The sequence below is a fragment of the Myotis myotis genome, unplaced genomic scaffold (assembly GCF_014108235.1).
Source record: "Myotis myotis isolate mMyoMyo1 unplaced genomic scaffold, mMyoMyo1.p scaffold_m19_p_30, whole genome shotgun sequence".
NCBI lineage: Eukaryota > Metazoa > Chordata > Mammalia > Chiroptera > Vespertilionidae > Myotis > Myotis myotis.
The window spans coordinates 2,919,941-2,935,698 of NW_023416336.1; the positions used below are offsets into that span (position 1 = coordinate 2,919,941).

The 15,758-nt window shown below is 44.9% G+C and overlaps 1 protein-coding gene across 3 annotated transcripts in view; it reads right to left on the reverse strand.

Annotated features, from left to right (window-relative positions):
- The window catches only part of NCAPH (non-SMC condensin I complex subunit H), a 48,195-nt gene that overhangs the window by 11,542 nt on the left and 20,895 nt on the right, over positions 1-15,758 (reverse strand). For all 3 annotated transcript variants that reach the window (XM_036302224.1, XM_036302222.1, XM_036302223.1), the window contains exons 7-12: positions 15,258-15,447; positions 14,165-14,256; positions 13,229-13,434; positions 8,137-8,285; positions 7,425-7,531; positions 6,968-7,090 (exon numbers count right to left, since the gene is read on the reverse strand). In XM_036302224.1, coding sequence (XP_036158117.1) covers positions 6,968-7,090; positions 7,425-7,531; positions 8,137-8,285; positions 13,229-13,434; positions 14,165-14,256; positions 15,258-15,447 — 867 coding nt within the window. The remainder of the gene's footprint in view (positions 1-6,967; positions 7,091-7,424; positions 7,532-8,136; positions 8,286-13,228; positions 13,435-14,164; positions 14,257-15,257; positions 15,448-15,758) is intronic.

The following is a 15,758-nucleotide window of genomic DNA, read 5'->3' on the forward strand; positions in this document are numbered from 1 at the left end:
AGACTGCCTATAGCTATCTGAAAAGAAGTCAACTTTTTGCTGCTTGCACAATTCTGATAGAAAACTCACTCACTCACTCTTTTAATGAGGTAATGGCTGTTCTCCACAGACCTACAGGGAGAAACGTCAGCTCTTCTCCTGGTCATTACATCCAGGGTCCTTGTCCCGCCTTCCAGAGCCTCACAAGTCAGGTCTGCCTCCCCCCCTTTGTTGTTAATCCTCACCTGAGGATATTTTTTTCAATGCTTTTCATAGAGTAGAAGGGAGAAAGGAAGGGAGGGAGGGAGGGAGAGAAATATTGATGTGAGAGACACATGACTGGCTGCATCCTGCACATGCCCTGAATGGGGTCAGGGTGCTAACCTAAAACAGGTATGTTCCCTTTACCAGGAATTGAACCTGAGACCCTTCGGTGTGCAGGATGACGCTCTAACCACTGAACACACTGGTCAGGGCTGCCTCTTTGGGGAGTGCCTGCTAACCACAGCCCTTCAGATATTTGCAGGCCCTTAAATCAGTGATTTTTACCTGGGGTGTGTGTCTTTGGGCTAAAAAAATGGTACTAAAGCTGTGTACAGTTTACAAAACCACAATGAGTATTTTAATGTAATTAAATACTCCGAAAGCAGTGCCCACAACTCAATGTTCTTGTAATACAAATTCCAAAATAATATTAAACAAAAAGGGTACACAACTCCTCATGTATTGGCTGACTGCTTTTAGAATCACCCATTAAGATATTAAACTGGATGGCTAGTTGATCTGTGGAATCTCTAGGTAAGTAGAGCATTTATTATTCCAGCATTCACTTTGCAGTGTTGAAAGTCGTTTTCCTAGTGTAGTGCTGCTGGAAGGGTGAGGGGATACACAGCCCCTGTGACTGCGGCCCTGGAGACATGGGGAAATTTGTTCCTGTGGATAATCACAAGAAATTCAAGGCTGAGCCAGGCCTCGTGGCTACCATCTTCCTTCGGCTCTCAGCAGCCTGGCTCTACCTCAGGGCTATTTTCTGAGTGGGGAACTTGGTGCTGGCATCTAACCAATATGCACAGTAGCCATAGTTGCTACCATCGCTGCAACTTTGTATCTTTCTGCACTTCTTTCTTTTTAAAAAACAGGAATCATATATATATATAGGCTAATATGCTTGGAAGTGTTCCTTCGTCTTGGATTTTTTGGAATAGTTTGAGAAGGATGGGTGTTAGTTCTTCTTTGAGTGTTTGGTAAAACTTCCCTGTGAAGCCATCTGGACCTGGGCTTTTGTTTGCTGGGAGTTTGTTGATTACTGCTTCTATTTCATCAGTTATTATTGGCCTATTTAAGTTTTCTGATTCTTCCTGATTCAGTTTTGGAAGATTGTATTTTTTTTCGGAATGTGTCCATTTCGTACAGGTTGTCCACTTTGTTGGCATATAGTTGTTGATAGTGTTTTCTTACAACCCTTTGTATTTCTGTGGTGTCAGTTGTTACTTCACCGCTTTCCTTTCTGATTATTTGCGTCCTCTCTCTTTGTTTCTTGATGAGTCTGGCTAACAGTTCATCAATCTTGTTTATCTTTTCAAAGAAACAGCTCATGGTTTCATTGATATATTTTGGCATTTTTTTTAGCCCCTATGTCATTTATTTCTGCTCTAATCTTTAGTATTTCCTTCTTTCTACTTACTCTGGAAATTTTTTTTTTTTAAATATATATTTTATTTGATTTCAGACAGGAAGGGAGAAGGAGAGATAGAATAACGTAAGCTAGGGAAAAGAAAATGATATTAAGAAAACCATAAGGAGCCGAAACCGGTTTGGCTCAGTGGATAGAGCGTCAGCCTGCAGACTGAAAGGTCCCAGGTTCAATTCCGGTCAAGGGCATGTACCTGGGTTGCGGGCATATCCCCAGTGGGAGATGTGCAGGAGGCAGCTGATCGATGTTTCTCTCTCATCAATGTTTCTAACTCTCTGTCTCTCTCCCTTCCTCTCTGTGAAAAATCAATAAAATATATTAAAAAAAAAAAAGAAAGAAAGAAAACCATAAGGGGAAAACCAAGATGGCGGCATAGGTAAACACCGGAGTTAGCTGCCTCGAACAACCACTTCACAAATACAACTAAAAGAGGAAACGGACATCGCCCAGAACCACAGGAAGACTGGCTGAGAGGAAATTCTTCAACTAGAAGAAAAGAGAACAGCATATGAGACTCAGAGGGGGCGCAGTGTGGAAAATACAAAGGTGCGGAGGTACGCGCGCGGAGCGGGCTGGTAGCTGAGGGCGCGGTTGTCGTTTTCAATTGGGAGGGAGTCTCAGATTCTGAGCTCCAGTTCTGGGTGAGTCTCTAGGGACCCAGACTCAAACGGGAGAAGCGGGACTGTCTGGCATCGGTCGGAACGCAAGGGCAGCTTTCTCTCTGAGGTTTGCAGCGGTTGCTGGGACTCTGAGAGGCAGAGCCTCTGGGGACAGGACCGAGAGCAGCCATAACTGCTCCCTCCACCTGCTCTGTTGATCCCGTGCGACCCGCGCCGCCCAAGCCCTGAGCAGAGCCATTTCCCAGATAGCCTCAGGCAAAGGCTAGATTAGCACCTCCCTAGAGGACAGAAGTTTTCCCACTGCAGACACAGCTGATTCTCACAGCCAGTTGGCCTGGAGGTCAAATCCCCCTAGTATTAACTACAACAATCAAGGCTTAACTACAACAAGACTGCGCACAAAGACCACTAGGGAGGTGCACCAAGAAAGCATAAAAAATGCGGAGACAAAGAAACAGGACAAAACTGTCAATGGAGGATATTGAGTTCAGAACCACACTTTTAAGGTCTCTCAAGAACTGTCTAGAAGCCGCAAATAAAGTTATTGAGATCCTCAAGAAATCTAATGAGACCCTCGATGTTGTGATAAAGAACCAACTAGAAATTAAGCATACACGGACTGAAATAACGAATATTATACAGACTCCCAACAGCAGACCAAAGGAGCGCAAGAATCAAGGCAAAGATTTGAAATGCGAAGAAGCAAAAAACACCCAACCAGAAAAGCAAAATGAAAAAAGAATCCGAAAATGCGAGGATAGTGTAAGGAGCCTCTGGGACAGCTTCAAGTGTACCAACATCAGAATTATAGGGGTGCCAGAACAAGAGAGAGAGCAAGATATTGAAAACCTATTTGAAGAAATAATGGCAGAAAACTTCCCCTACCTGGTGAAAGAAATAGGCTTACAAGTCTAGGAAGCGCAGAGAACCCCAAACAAAAGGAATCCAAAGAGGACCACACCAAGACACATCATAATTAAAATGCCAAAAGCAAAAGACAAAGAGAGAATCTTAAAAGCAGCAAGAGAAAGACAGTCAGTTACCTACAAGGCAATACCCATACGACTGTCAGCTGATTTCTCAACAGAAACTTTGCAGGCCAGAATGGAGTGGCAAGAAATATCCAAAGTGATGAATGCCAAGAACCTACAACCAAGATTACTTTATCCAGCAAAGCTATCATTCAGAATTGAAGGTCAGATATAGAGCTTCACAGATAAGAAAAAGTTAAAGGAGTTCATCACCACCAAACCAGCATTATATGAAATGCTGAAAGGTATTCTTTAAGAAGAGGAAGAAGAAGAAAAAGGTAAAGATACTAATTATGAACAACAAATATGCATCTATCAACAAGTGAATCTAAGAATCAAGTGAATAAATAATCTGATGAACAGAATGAACTGGTGATTATAATAGAATCAGGGATATAGAAAGGGAATGAACTCACTATTCCTGGTGGGGAAAGGGGTGTGGGGGTGGCGGAAGAGACTGGACAAAAATCGTACACCTATGGATGAGGACAGTAGGAGCGGGTAAGGGCAGAGGGTGGGGTGGGAACTGGGTGGAGGGGAGTTATGGGGTGGGGGAGAGGAACAACTGTAATAATCTGAACAATCAAGATTTATTTAAAAAAAAATACCAAAAGGCATATTTCACAGATCTAGAATAAATCCTCCAAAAATGTATATGGAACCAAAAAAGACCCCCAGTAGCCACAGCAATCTTGAGAAAGAACAACAAAGTTGGAGGGATCAGAATACCAGATATCAAGTTATACTACAAAGCCACTGTAATCAAAATAGCTTGGTAGTGGTACAAGAACAGACATATAGATCAATGAAATAGAACAGAGACCCGAGGAATTGACCCAAGACATTATGGTCAATTAATACTTGAACAAGGAGGCAAGAACATACAGTGGAGTCAAGATAGTCTCTTCAATAAGTGGTGTTGGGCCCTAATCGGTTTGGCTCAGTGGATAGAGCATTGGCCTGCAGACTGAAAGGTCCCAGGTTCGATTCCGGTCAAGGGCATGTACCTTGGTTGCGGGCACATCCCCAATAGGAGGTGTGCAAGAGGCAGCTGATCGATGTTTCTAACTTTCTATCCCTCTCCTTTCCTCTCTTTAAGAAATCAATAAAATGTATATTTTTTAAAAAGTGGTGTTGGGAAAATTGAACAGATACATGCAAAAAAATGACACTAGACCACCAACTTATAGCATACACAAGAATAAACTCAAGCCGAAACTGGTCTGGCTCAGTGGATGGAGCGTCGGCCTGCGGACTGAAGGGTCCCAGGTTCGATTCCGGTCAAGGGCATGTGCCTTGGTTGCGGGCACATCCCCAGTAGGAGATGTGCAGGAGGCAGCTGATTGATATTTCTCTCTCATCGATGTTTCTAACTCTCTATCCATCTCCCTTCCTCTCTGTAAAAAATCAATAAAATATATTTAAAAAAAAAGAATAAACTCAAAATGGATAAAAGACTTGTGTAAGTCGTGAAACCATAACTATCTTAGAAGAAACCAGAGACAGCAAAATCTCAGACATCTCTGGTAGCAATATGTTTACCTATCCCTAGGGCACAGGAAACTAAAGGGAAAATAAACAAATGGGACTACAACAAAATAAAAAGCTTCTGCACAGCAAAAGAAACCATCAACAAAATGAAAAGGGAGTCCACTGTATGGGAGAACATATTTGACAAGATACATCTAATAAAGGGTTAATTTCCAAACTATATAAGGAACTCATACAACTTAACAAACACTCCAATTTAAAAATGGGCAAAGAACTTAGACACTTCTTCAAAGCAGATATACGAATGGCCAAGAGACGTGAAAAAAAGCTCAGTCACTGATCATCAGACAGATGTGAATTAAAACGACAATGAGGTATCACCTCACACCTGTCAGAATGGCTACTATCAACAAATCAATTAAGTGACAAGTGCTGGTAAGGATGTAGAGAAAAGGGAACCCTAGTACACTGCTAGTAGGGTGCACCTATTATGGAATAAAGTATGGTGTTTCCTCAAAAAATTAAATATGGAACTGTCATTTGACCCAGTGATCCCACTTCTAGCAATATATCCTAGGTCAGTGGTCGGCAAACTGCAGCTTGGCAAACCACAGCTCACAAGCCACATGCGGCTCTTCGGCTCCTTGAGTGTGGCTCTTCCACAAAATACCGGCTCTTCCACAAAATACTGACTTCTGCGCATGGGCCACGAAGTTTCAATCGCACTGCACGTGCACACCCGCATGTGGTATTTTGTGGAAGAGCAACACTCAAGGGGCCAAAGAGCCGCATGTGGCTCGCGAGGTGCAGTTTGCCAACCACGGTCCTAAGAGAACCAAAAAAACAATCAGAAAGAATGTATGCACTCCTATGTTCATAGCAGTGCAATTTACAATAGCTAAGATCTGGAAACAGCCCAAGTACCCATCAGTAGATGAGAGAATAAAAAAGTTTTGGTACATTTATACCATGGAATACTAAGTAACAGTTAAAAAAAAGAATCTCTCACCCTTTGAGACAGCATGGAGAGACCTGGAAAGTATTATGCTAAGCGAAGTAAGCCAGTCAGAGCAAGACAAGTATAACATGATCTCATTCATATGTGGAATCTAACGAACAAAATAAACTGATGAACAAAATTGATCCAGAGACATGGAAGCATCTCAGATGGAAGGTGGGGGTTGTGTGGGTGGGTGGGAAGAGATCAACCAAAGAACTTATATACATATGTGCATAACCCATGGACACAGACAATAGGATAGTGAAGGCCTGGGGTGGGAGATGGGGCGGACTAGAAGGGGTCAATGGAGGGGAAAAGGGATGTATGTAATATTTTCAACAATAAAGATTTAAGAAGAAAAAAAGAAAAAACAGACCCTGTCAAGGAACTGGCAAAAAAGGAAGAGAAACTGACTACTACACATTTGATACCAAAGACTAAATAAAACAACCAGAATGCAAATGAGCAGAGGGCTCCGATCAAATGGAACTTGGCATGAACCAGTCTGGTCACCCTGGAGACAGGGACATGCACTTGCTCCTAGCATTACCAGAAGAACCACAAGCAAAGGAAGTGAACAGTAACCAGGGTACAGCACCAGATGTTCATCCTGACAGTGATAGAAGGAACCTGGGCCACTTGTGCAGTTCTAGCAAACTCTTGAAGGACTGCTGAAGGACAGTCAGATGCTTTGCACCTCCATTACCCAATGGGTCACAGGCAGCTCCCGTCTACACCTTGATTGTGGGGAGGCACATGGGCTGGGGAAAGCATCCAGCTAGTGAATCCACAACATCAATGAGAACATGAGAGAATCCAGAAACAACTCACATCGTGTACAAACCTCAACAAAAGATTTTGCTTATCCCCCCTAGCATTTCAATATGCAGGCCTGTGTATAGTCTTCCAACCAGGAGAGCCATTTCCTAAACATTAGTGTCCATCATCTCCCTATGAGCTTTTCCCTTCAGCTCTGCCTCACCCCCTTCTGGATCTTCAGGTAACTTCTTTTGGCTAACACACATTCCTGCTCATGCTCTCCCACCTTTTCCTTGAAGGCACAGCCTGACAGTCAACAATACCAGCCACTGGATGCCTCTGATGCTATAAACAGGCTCAACAGCAGCCTTGAGGAAACAAAAACCAGCCTTACCCTGGTGCCCGGTTTCAGGTGCAGCTGAGCCAGATGATCAGCCTCATAGTGGAAGTCTGTAGGAAGGGTGGTGGCTCTCCAGTTCTGGTTCTCCAAAGTAGACTTGGTCAGAATAGTAGCAGCCTATTAATTAAAAAAAGAAAAAAGTGCTTCCTAGGCATCTTTAATTAAAATGGTCAACACCTATTCTTTTTTAGAAGGAGCTTGGGCATAGGCAGCACTAGTCTGCCATCCAGAGTACCCAACAACTTTGCTAGACATTATGCATATTCTAAACTTTATCCTCTCTGCCACTGAATTTGGGACTGTTTATCAATTCCTCTAAGAATCGAGGGACAATGAAGCCATCTGTTTAAGAGTTAAATTTATAATTAATTTTTAAAAATCACATCTGAAAGGGAAAGGAGTACAAAGAGTAATTTAAGAAAGCACAAATAGTAATAAATCCAGCACAAACCTTTGCTTTTCCAAAATACACATCAAAGTCAATGTCATCGTCGAAGTCTATTTCAAAGTCTTTCTTTGTGCTCTTCTTTCTGTTCTCTGATTTCAAGGCAGCATCTTCTGCAGAAATGAACACAGAAAGCAACACTGCTCACTTCTGGGGCCTACAATATGTCCGCATCTCACAGGACACACTGGCGGTCTTACCAACTGCAGCATAAAAGCACTGGGAATGGCAAATCATATGTCTGATTTTCATCATTAGTTTATAATTTGTGGTTTTGCTACCAAACACAAAAATGTATGCAAATTAATATCTCCTTTTCAAAGAGGGAATGAAAAACACACAATGCTGGCATAACCCCCTTCAGAATCCTGCCAAGAGCTGCATGGTGCAGTAACTCACATGGGCCCCAGGGCCTGGTCATTCCCACCTGCAGCCATTGTTTGAAGCCACGTGGATACTAGAGGGCAGTACGAGGTCAGGAGCCCAGCTCTCCTGACTCTTCCCACTCAGAGGCCTCAGTCTTAACTTATCCCTCATCCCAGGCCAGGCCAGGCCAACTGACTGTCCAAGTGAGAGGCTGGCCTGTCTATGTGGGTCTGCAGCTGACTAAAAGGCTCAATAGAACAGCAACTGGCATTTCCCTTCCTAGGCCGACCTGCTGACTGCTGGTCACCTACACTATCTCTTTTCCTAAGAGGTACTACCTGGAAGTACATACGTTTGTGTCGGGGTCTGAAGCGCCAATGCTCCGGTCCAGCCCACATCGACATGGTGCGGGGACTGAAATAGGAATATTCTCCAGGTCTCATGGATAGAAAGGGGCACATGGTCCTAATGTCTCCATCCCCAAGGGGAATCGTTTCTTCCCTGTAACACACATCAAATAATGTTTTTACACATACAATCATGTCCATGTTGACATAGACAACCATGTACTTACATGTAAAGCAGCATGTGATGCAGTTGAAGGCTCTACCTACCCACTTTTCCACAAATGAACAACATTTCTAAGTCCAATATAAATATTGCACATCAACAACCCTTAGTTTTTACTTCATCAAAGTGTTTTACTTCTCTTAATATTATAACAACATGATCAAATCTACACAAGTACTTTGGACATTCCAAAGTGCTTCACAAGCTGGTAGTCTCTCATCCTTTCCTCATCATCCTTCCATAAAGGAGGGCTCCAAAAACCATTGTCGTTCCTACTAAAAGTGAAGATGTTGCCCTAACCGGTTTGGCTCAGTGGATAGATCGTCTGCCTGCGGACTCAAAGGTCCCAGGTTCGATTCCGGTCAAGGGCATGTATCTTGGTTGCGGGCACGTCCCCAGTGGGGAGTGTGCAGGAGGCAGCTGATCGATGTTTCTCTCTCATCGATGTTTCCAACTCTCTATCCCTCTCCCTTCTTCTCTGAAAAAAATCAATAAAATATATATTAAAAAAAAAAAAGTGAGGATGCTATTGTAATTTATGTCCTGCAAATGCTGGGGGGGGTCCCCTTTATAAACTAAGTCTCAGACCATCTAGCTTCATTCTTTGCTGTGTGTGAAGTGTCTAACTGGACAGTCAAGCATGGCAGCTTGGGTTTGATTGTTCACCCTTTCTGTGAATTACTAGCCTGTGTGAGGTAGCTTTCTCCAAAAGGTCTCTGACATCATCAAGTGTGTGAGTACTACTCTACTGCCTGCTACAAGGAAGGTTAACAAGGAGAGGCTTTTTACCTGTCGTGATATAAATCCTTTATATCAAGCATTATGGAATAAGCGAAAAACGTTTTAAAAGGGGATTTTGCCTTTATCTACAGAATCTTTTTTTAAAACCCATATATATATATATATATATATATATTTTTTTTTTTTTTTTTTAATATATTTTATTGATTTTTTACAGAGAGGAAGGGAGATAGATAGAGAGTTAGAAACATCGATCAGCCGCCTCCTGCACACCCCCCCACCGGGGATGTGCCTGCAACCAAGGTACATGCCCTTGACCGGAATCGAACCTGGGACCCTTCAGTCCGCAGGCCAACGCTCTATCCACTGAGCCAAACTGGTTAGGGCTGTATTTATATATTTATTGTGTAATTAAATATTAATTTTAAAGAATAAAATGTACTAAAAAATGCACACTTCTAGCCTGCGAAATGCCTGGCCTATGTTATTATGTAACTGTATGCACTGTGAACTCCAGACGGAGAAAGATGGCTCCGGTAGCATCCCCACACAATTCTCATGAATACAGTGGGGCCTTGACTTACGAGTGTCCCGACTAACGAGTTTTTCAAGATACGAGCTGTCTCTCGGCCAATTTTTTGCTTTGAGTTGAGTTGCGAGCTAAAATTCGGGTTATGAGCCAGCTTCAGATACCCCACTGCTAGTTGGTGCAGCGAACGTCACAGTGATTTGACATACGAGTAATTTGAGTTACGAGCTCCGTTACAGAACGAATTAAACTCGTAAGTCAAGGCCCCACTGTATTCTTCTGATAAATCTTAGGCAGTCATGGTGGGAATCATTAGGAACTGAAAGGCAAAGATATAAAGAATGAGCCTGGCCCAGCCGGCGTGGCTCAGTCATTGAGCATCAAACTATGAACCAGGAGGTCATGGTTCAATTCCCGGTCAGGGCACATGCCTGGATTACAGACTCAATCCCCAGTGAGGGGCATGCAGAAGGCAGCTGATCAATGATTCTGTCATCATTGATGTTTCTCTCTCTATCTTTCCCCTTCACCCTTCCTCTATGAAATTGATAAAAATGTATTTTTTTAAAAAGTGAGTCTGTGGGCCAGGGCTGGACTGAGGACCTGGAGGCTTGAACTATAGCCATTTAATAATACTTACAGTGCTGTGTGGAGGCAGCCAACTGATCCCCACTCAACAGCTAACCTAACCACAGTCATTTTCAAAGCTTGCCCCTCCACTGACCATCTCTAATCCCCTAGAGCTGTGGTCGGCAAACTGCGGCTAGCGAGCCACATGCGGCTCTTTGGCCCCTTGAGTGTGGCTCTTCCTAAGCCTCAGGAGTACCCTAATTAAGTTAATAACAATGTACCTACCTATATAGTTTAAGTTTAAAAAATTTGGCTCTCAAAATTTCAATCGTTGTACTGTTGATATTTGGCTCTGTTGACTGAGTTTGCCAACCACTGCCCTAGAGGAATTCTATTTCTTCTATACCGTCCCCCCCTTCCTTCAGCTTAGCAACAGTTAAGTCACTAATATCTTCGGGTTAAAGGTCTCCTCCCATCTGGTTCCTAGCACACACCTCACTCTTGCAGGCATTGGGCAGGCTGTGGTTTGGGCCTGGACCTTGGCCAGCGAGCACCTCACAAAGTAATGCCTGCACCGCAGAGAGACCAGGAAGAGGGAACGCACAGACCTGCTCCTAAACACCAAGCACTTTCTCAGCCGTGTCCTTGTTAACATACACACACCTTTTACCCTGTGCACAGCTGACAGTGATGCCACCTAGGTACAGGTAACGTGGGCAGGCTACACACACAGGGATTTAATCCAGCATCGACCCTACCCCACCCTGAAGACCTAGTGCACAGGATGGTCACCCAGGGAGGTCTGGGAAAATGGCAACACATGGCTGGCCTCACAGACATCCAGCTAAGTGCTCTGGATGGAGGCTGTCATTCATAGCTCATTACGTGCAACCAGGATTACATAACCTCTCTGAGCCTGTTTCCACATGTAAATAGGGCAAACAGAAGCTAATTATAGGACTGTTGTGAGGTTTAAGTGATTACATTTTACATATTATACAGATTATATAAAACAATGCAGGTAAGGGTCCTAGCATAGTATCTGGCTCAAAGCCAGAATGAGGAGCTCAATAAATATCAGATATCACTATAATCATCAAGTCTCAACCCTTCCAGAAAAGAAAGAGCCTAAAAGGTGATGTCAGCCCAGCCAGTGTGGATCAGTGGTTGAGCATCGACCCAGGAACCAAAAGGTCACAGGTTTGATTCCTGGTCAAGACACATGCATGGGTTGCGGGCTCGATCCACAATAAGGAGCATGCAGGAGGCAGCTGATCAATGATGTTTCTCTCATCAATATTTCTATCTTTCTATCCCTCTCCCTTCCTCTCTCTCTAAAAAATAAATTAAGTAAATAATCAATAAAAACATATTCTAAAAAAATAAAGAGGTGATGCCTCCTACCCCACACCTCACAGCTTCCATGGCAGGGTCAGGTCCAATTCAGTTCATTTACTGAGTTCCCAAAACAGGCCAGCACCATGTGAGGGTATGGGACGCCAAGATGGACAAAACCCTAACTAGAACCTAAGCCCCCACCCCACCCCTACTGCACTCACTAGGATGGAGTCTAAGAGTTTTCTCTCTCTGGAGCTAGGGAGAGAAATGGAGACACTTGCTCAAACCAAGTATCTATGCTCCTAACAAAATAACCAAATGAAAGAGATTTTGCTATCGTCAGTTCCTCAGATGCCACCTCAGTGTTCAGGAAGAGTGACAGCTCTTCTCTGACATTTGAAAATCTCCCACTAAGCTGCCTGCCATTTCTCACTTCTTAGAAGACAGGATGGGTACAGGGATCAAATCACAGGTCAACAGCACAAATCAGGCAAGGAGGGTGCTAAAGGGCCAGATGCTGTGTCTCAAGGTACCAAATGCTCAGCCCCTTGATGTCCACTCCAACTTGAAGACATTAATCAGTAGAATCATTTCCCACATGGGCAGACAAAATGAGCTCAAGAAAGCAGTCTCTTACCCTGGAAACATTAAAGCAATGCTCTTGAAGGGATTCTTGCCTCCGTGGGAAATTTTACTGGATGACTTCTAAGGTTTTATACATACTCAACCACCTCAGTTGTCCCCAATCCATAGCGTCTGCTCTACACACAGACCCATTCAAGACCTTTAGGGGCCCTCAGCACTATAGGATTTTATGAGATCCTGCTTCCAAATTATATTCAAAGTTTAAATAATACTAATCTGTTAAGTACATATAATATAGGCCAAGAAAGTTCTGATTTTCTTAGACGGTCACTAAATAAATGACTACAGACCAATTTTACTAGTTTTCCCGACCCCATATGCTCAATGATATCTGCCTATTGAGTTTTCTCTGCTCTGCTTGTCCCTGGTAACCCAACACTGCCCAGCCCCACTTTGCCTGATCCTTCAGGCAGGGACCACATTTTTTTTGTAAGCAACACATCAGCCTGTTTCCGTCTATAACAATAGGGAGCAATTTAGCCAAAAGCTGGTCCAGCTGCAGTGTGCAGAAAGGGGGCACCCTCCATGCTACCAAATGCAAGTGCTACCAATAGCCACCACTGAAGTAGCTACTATATTCCAGCTACTTTCCCTCAGCACTTTACCTATTTTAGTTCTAGCCTTACAAACTCCTGTGATGTCAGGTTTGTTGTTTTTTTTAATCCTCACCTGAGGATGTTTACTGATTTTAGAGAGAATAAAGGACAGAGAGAGAAACAGCGATCAGTTGCCTGCTCTGACTAGGGATCAAACCTGCAACCAAGGTACGTGCCGTGACTGGGAATGGAACCTGCAACCTTTTGGTGTATGGGATGATGCACAAACCAACTGAGCCACCTGGCCAAGACTGCAATGTCAGTTTTATAACCAATTAAGTAGCTGAGCTGACATTCAAAGGCAGGTATGATTCCATTGTGAGTTGGGTGGCTCCACCTGTGTGGACAACATGGCCCAGCAGTCCAGCTATCTACAGAGATGGAATGAGACTGCGCCAGCAGGAAATCTGGGGAAACCCCCATGGGAACATTCTCCAAGGCCCTGAGAGCCTTACTGGCAGCTTTGACTACGGCAGGGGTCCCTCCAGCTCCTGAACTCTGCATGATCCCCAGAGGCGGTGTGGTCCGGTTCGTCGTTGGCATCAAAGTCATCCTCCAGAGGCCCATCAGGGATGTCCTCGCCATCACTGTCCTCTATCTCAGCGTTGATGTCAAATACCTGATCATTCTTCTTGAACTTGTCTACCAGGGCTGATACAGACTGGAGGAACAGAGAGAGAGTTCTCATTCTGGTGACCACGGTCACTGCTGGAGGAATGGCCTTGCTGGATATGCCTCCCCCCTCCCCAGAGCCAATGTTCTCATAACAGAAAAGCATGGAGGAAGTTTATATTATGCAGTACAGAATGGAGCTGTACTGTCTTTGGTAAAATGTGAAACAGGACTCCACATCATTAGCTACATGTTTAGAGAAAAGAGTTGTCCATGGAGACCATTTGTTTTGGAAGTTGTAGTAAGTAGGCTAAAGGGGCCAGGCTAAAAATACACAGAGGAAAGCTTTACACGTGACAATTTCTCAGGAAACTCTGTGCCAAGGGACTCAATCTCAAAGAGCAGGAAATTCCTCGAGCTTGACAGCAGCCCAAGAGACCAATGGCCACGGCATAACCATATTCAAGAGTAAATCTGATAGAAATGTGCACCCAGGAGTGGCAGGGCTGCCTCGTGCAAGGGGAGCACAAAGCTGGTCCCAGAATTCACCCACCTGTCCACTGGTCTGGCTGGATATCACAACCCCACTCCTAGCTCCCCCCGATGTTCCCAGGTTTTAGTCCCTACAAAAGTGCCAAAGGAAATGTTTTCTCTACTTGTGGCTAAATAAAAATGATGCCACAGTTTCCTATTGGGCAGAACTAATCTCAGACTGTCTCACTGAAACCACAAGGTGCTGGAGAAATTCCCAAAGCCTTGAAAAGTCCAAAGGTCCACACCTCATTATGTGTCTCGCTGTCCCATTTTGTGAACTGGAAGCCGGCCAGGGAAGGGCAGATCTGGCGGTCCTCCGTACACTGCTCTAGGAGTGCTGGCGAGGACAGGGAGAGCACAGGTCAGAGGTGAGCAGAGCCCGCTCCCCACTCCCTGAAGGGTCAGAGCAGCAGAATGTCGAGGGAGGCACAGTCACCTCGGGTCCCCGAGCAGAGAGAATGGCTGCTCTCTGGGAGGGGCAGATACGCAGGCACCCCCACTGAAGGCAGGCTGCTCACAAGCATTCCAACGATTAGTAAAACCCTTGAGCAGAAACCTGAAGCACATACAGGTGACTATGAAACAGATCCCATGCCTTTCGCTATAGTCGGGAAATGAAAACCCCTCTCTTAGAGCGTGCTCAGTGCACAGCCCCGATCATGTCAATTCAGTCCCAAACTAGATTACCTGCCTCCCAGGACTAGAGCACCAGCTGAGCACATAAACTTTGAAAACAGATTGTTAGTACAAAATTGTTCTACTTAACAAATCTGAGAGAAGACTGAAAGAGGAGAAAGTACTGGGCGGGGAGCGTGCAGGGAGAGGACGGGATGGGGGTTAAAATCCTTGCCAACCAGCATAAGAGGCTGACAACAGGGCAGGTCTGTTCTCAGACCACCACAGAGCCATCTGTGAGCAGTTCCCAATGCCCCCTTCTTCGTAGGTCCGTTCCCGCCCACCCCCCCCCCCCCCCCCCCGGCCCAATTGGTAACAAATAAGAACGAGACCCCTCTGGCTCGACAAGTCTCTCAAAGCCCGTTTCCTAAGCCCAAACTCTGACACTCCAGGTTAGCTGTTGGCTCCAATATGTGACTTGAGAACTGGCTGCTAGGGGGGCACCTGAGGGACTGGCACATCCAGGCCGAGAACAGGAGAGCACTAGCTACTACTATTTCAGACTCCATGCTTCAGAAAGTAGGAACAGTCCCACCCAACATGGTGCCCAATTTGGCACTCCAGAAGAACCTTCTGGAGAGCACCATCGCTTTCCACCCCCCAGGGTTATAAGAATCATCTCTAATGACTGACAGCTTGGTGAAAGGCATTGTGTGGGCTTACCTTTTAAATCTGTCATTTCTACCCAATCTAAATCTGGCATCTCAGGGGGCCCTGCACTGGAGAGGGTCTGGACATCCGAAGGGAAAAGCAGCTCGCTTCTGTAGTCGTGGCAGTGGAGGGTGGAGAGGAACACCCCTGCTGTGCTGCACTCATCAAACGAGGCTGCAGTCTTCTGAAACAGGGGATCAATCTGAGCACAAACACAGGGAAGCCAAGGTTATGGAAAGGAGCCAAAGAAAATACCAAATTCATTCACTGGGCCTGCTCATCACGGCTGCACACACTGGACTGAAATGTCTCTGCACATAATCAAAAGTGGATGGGGCCCTAGCCGGTTTGGTTCAGTGGATGGAGTATAGGCCTGCGGACTGAAGGGTCCGGGGTTCAATTCTGGTCAGGGGCACGCACCTCAGGTGCAGGCTCCAGGGCACGTGCAGGAGGCAACCAATCGATGTTTCTCTCACATCAATGTTTCTCTCCGTCTTTCCCTCTCTCTTCCAC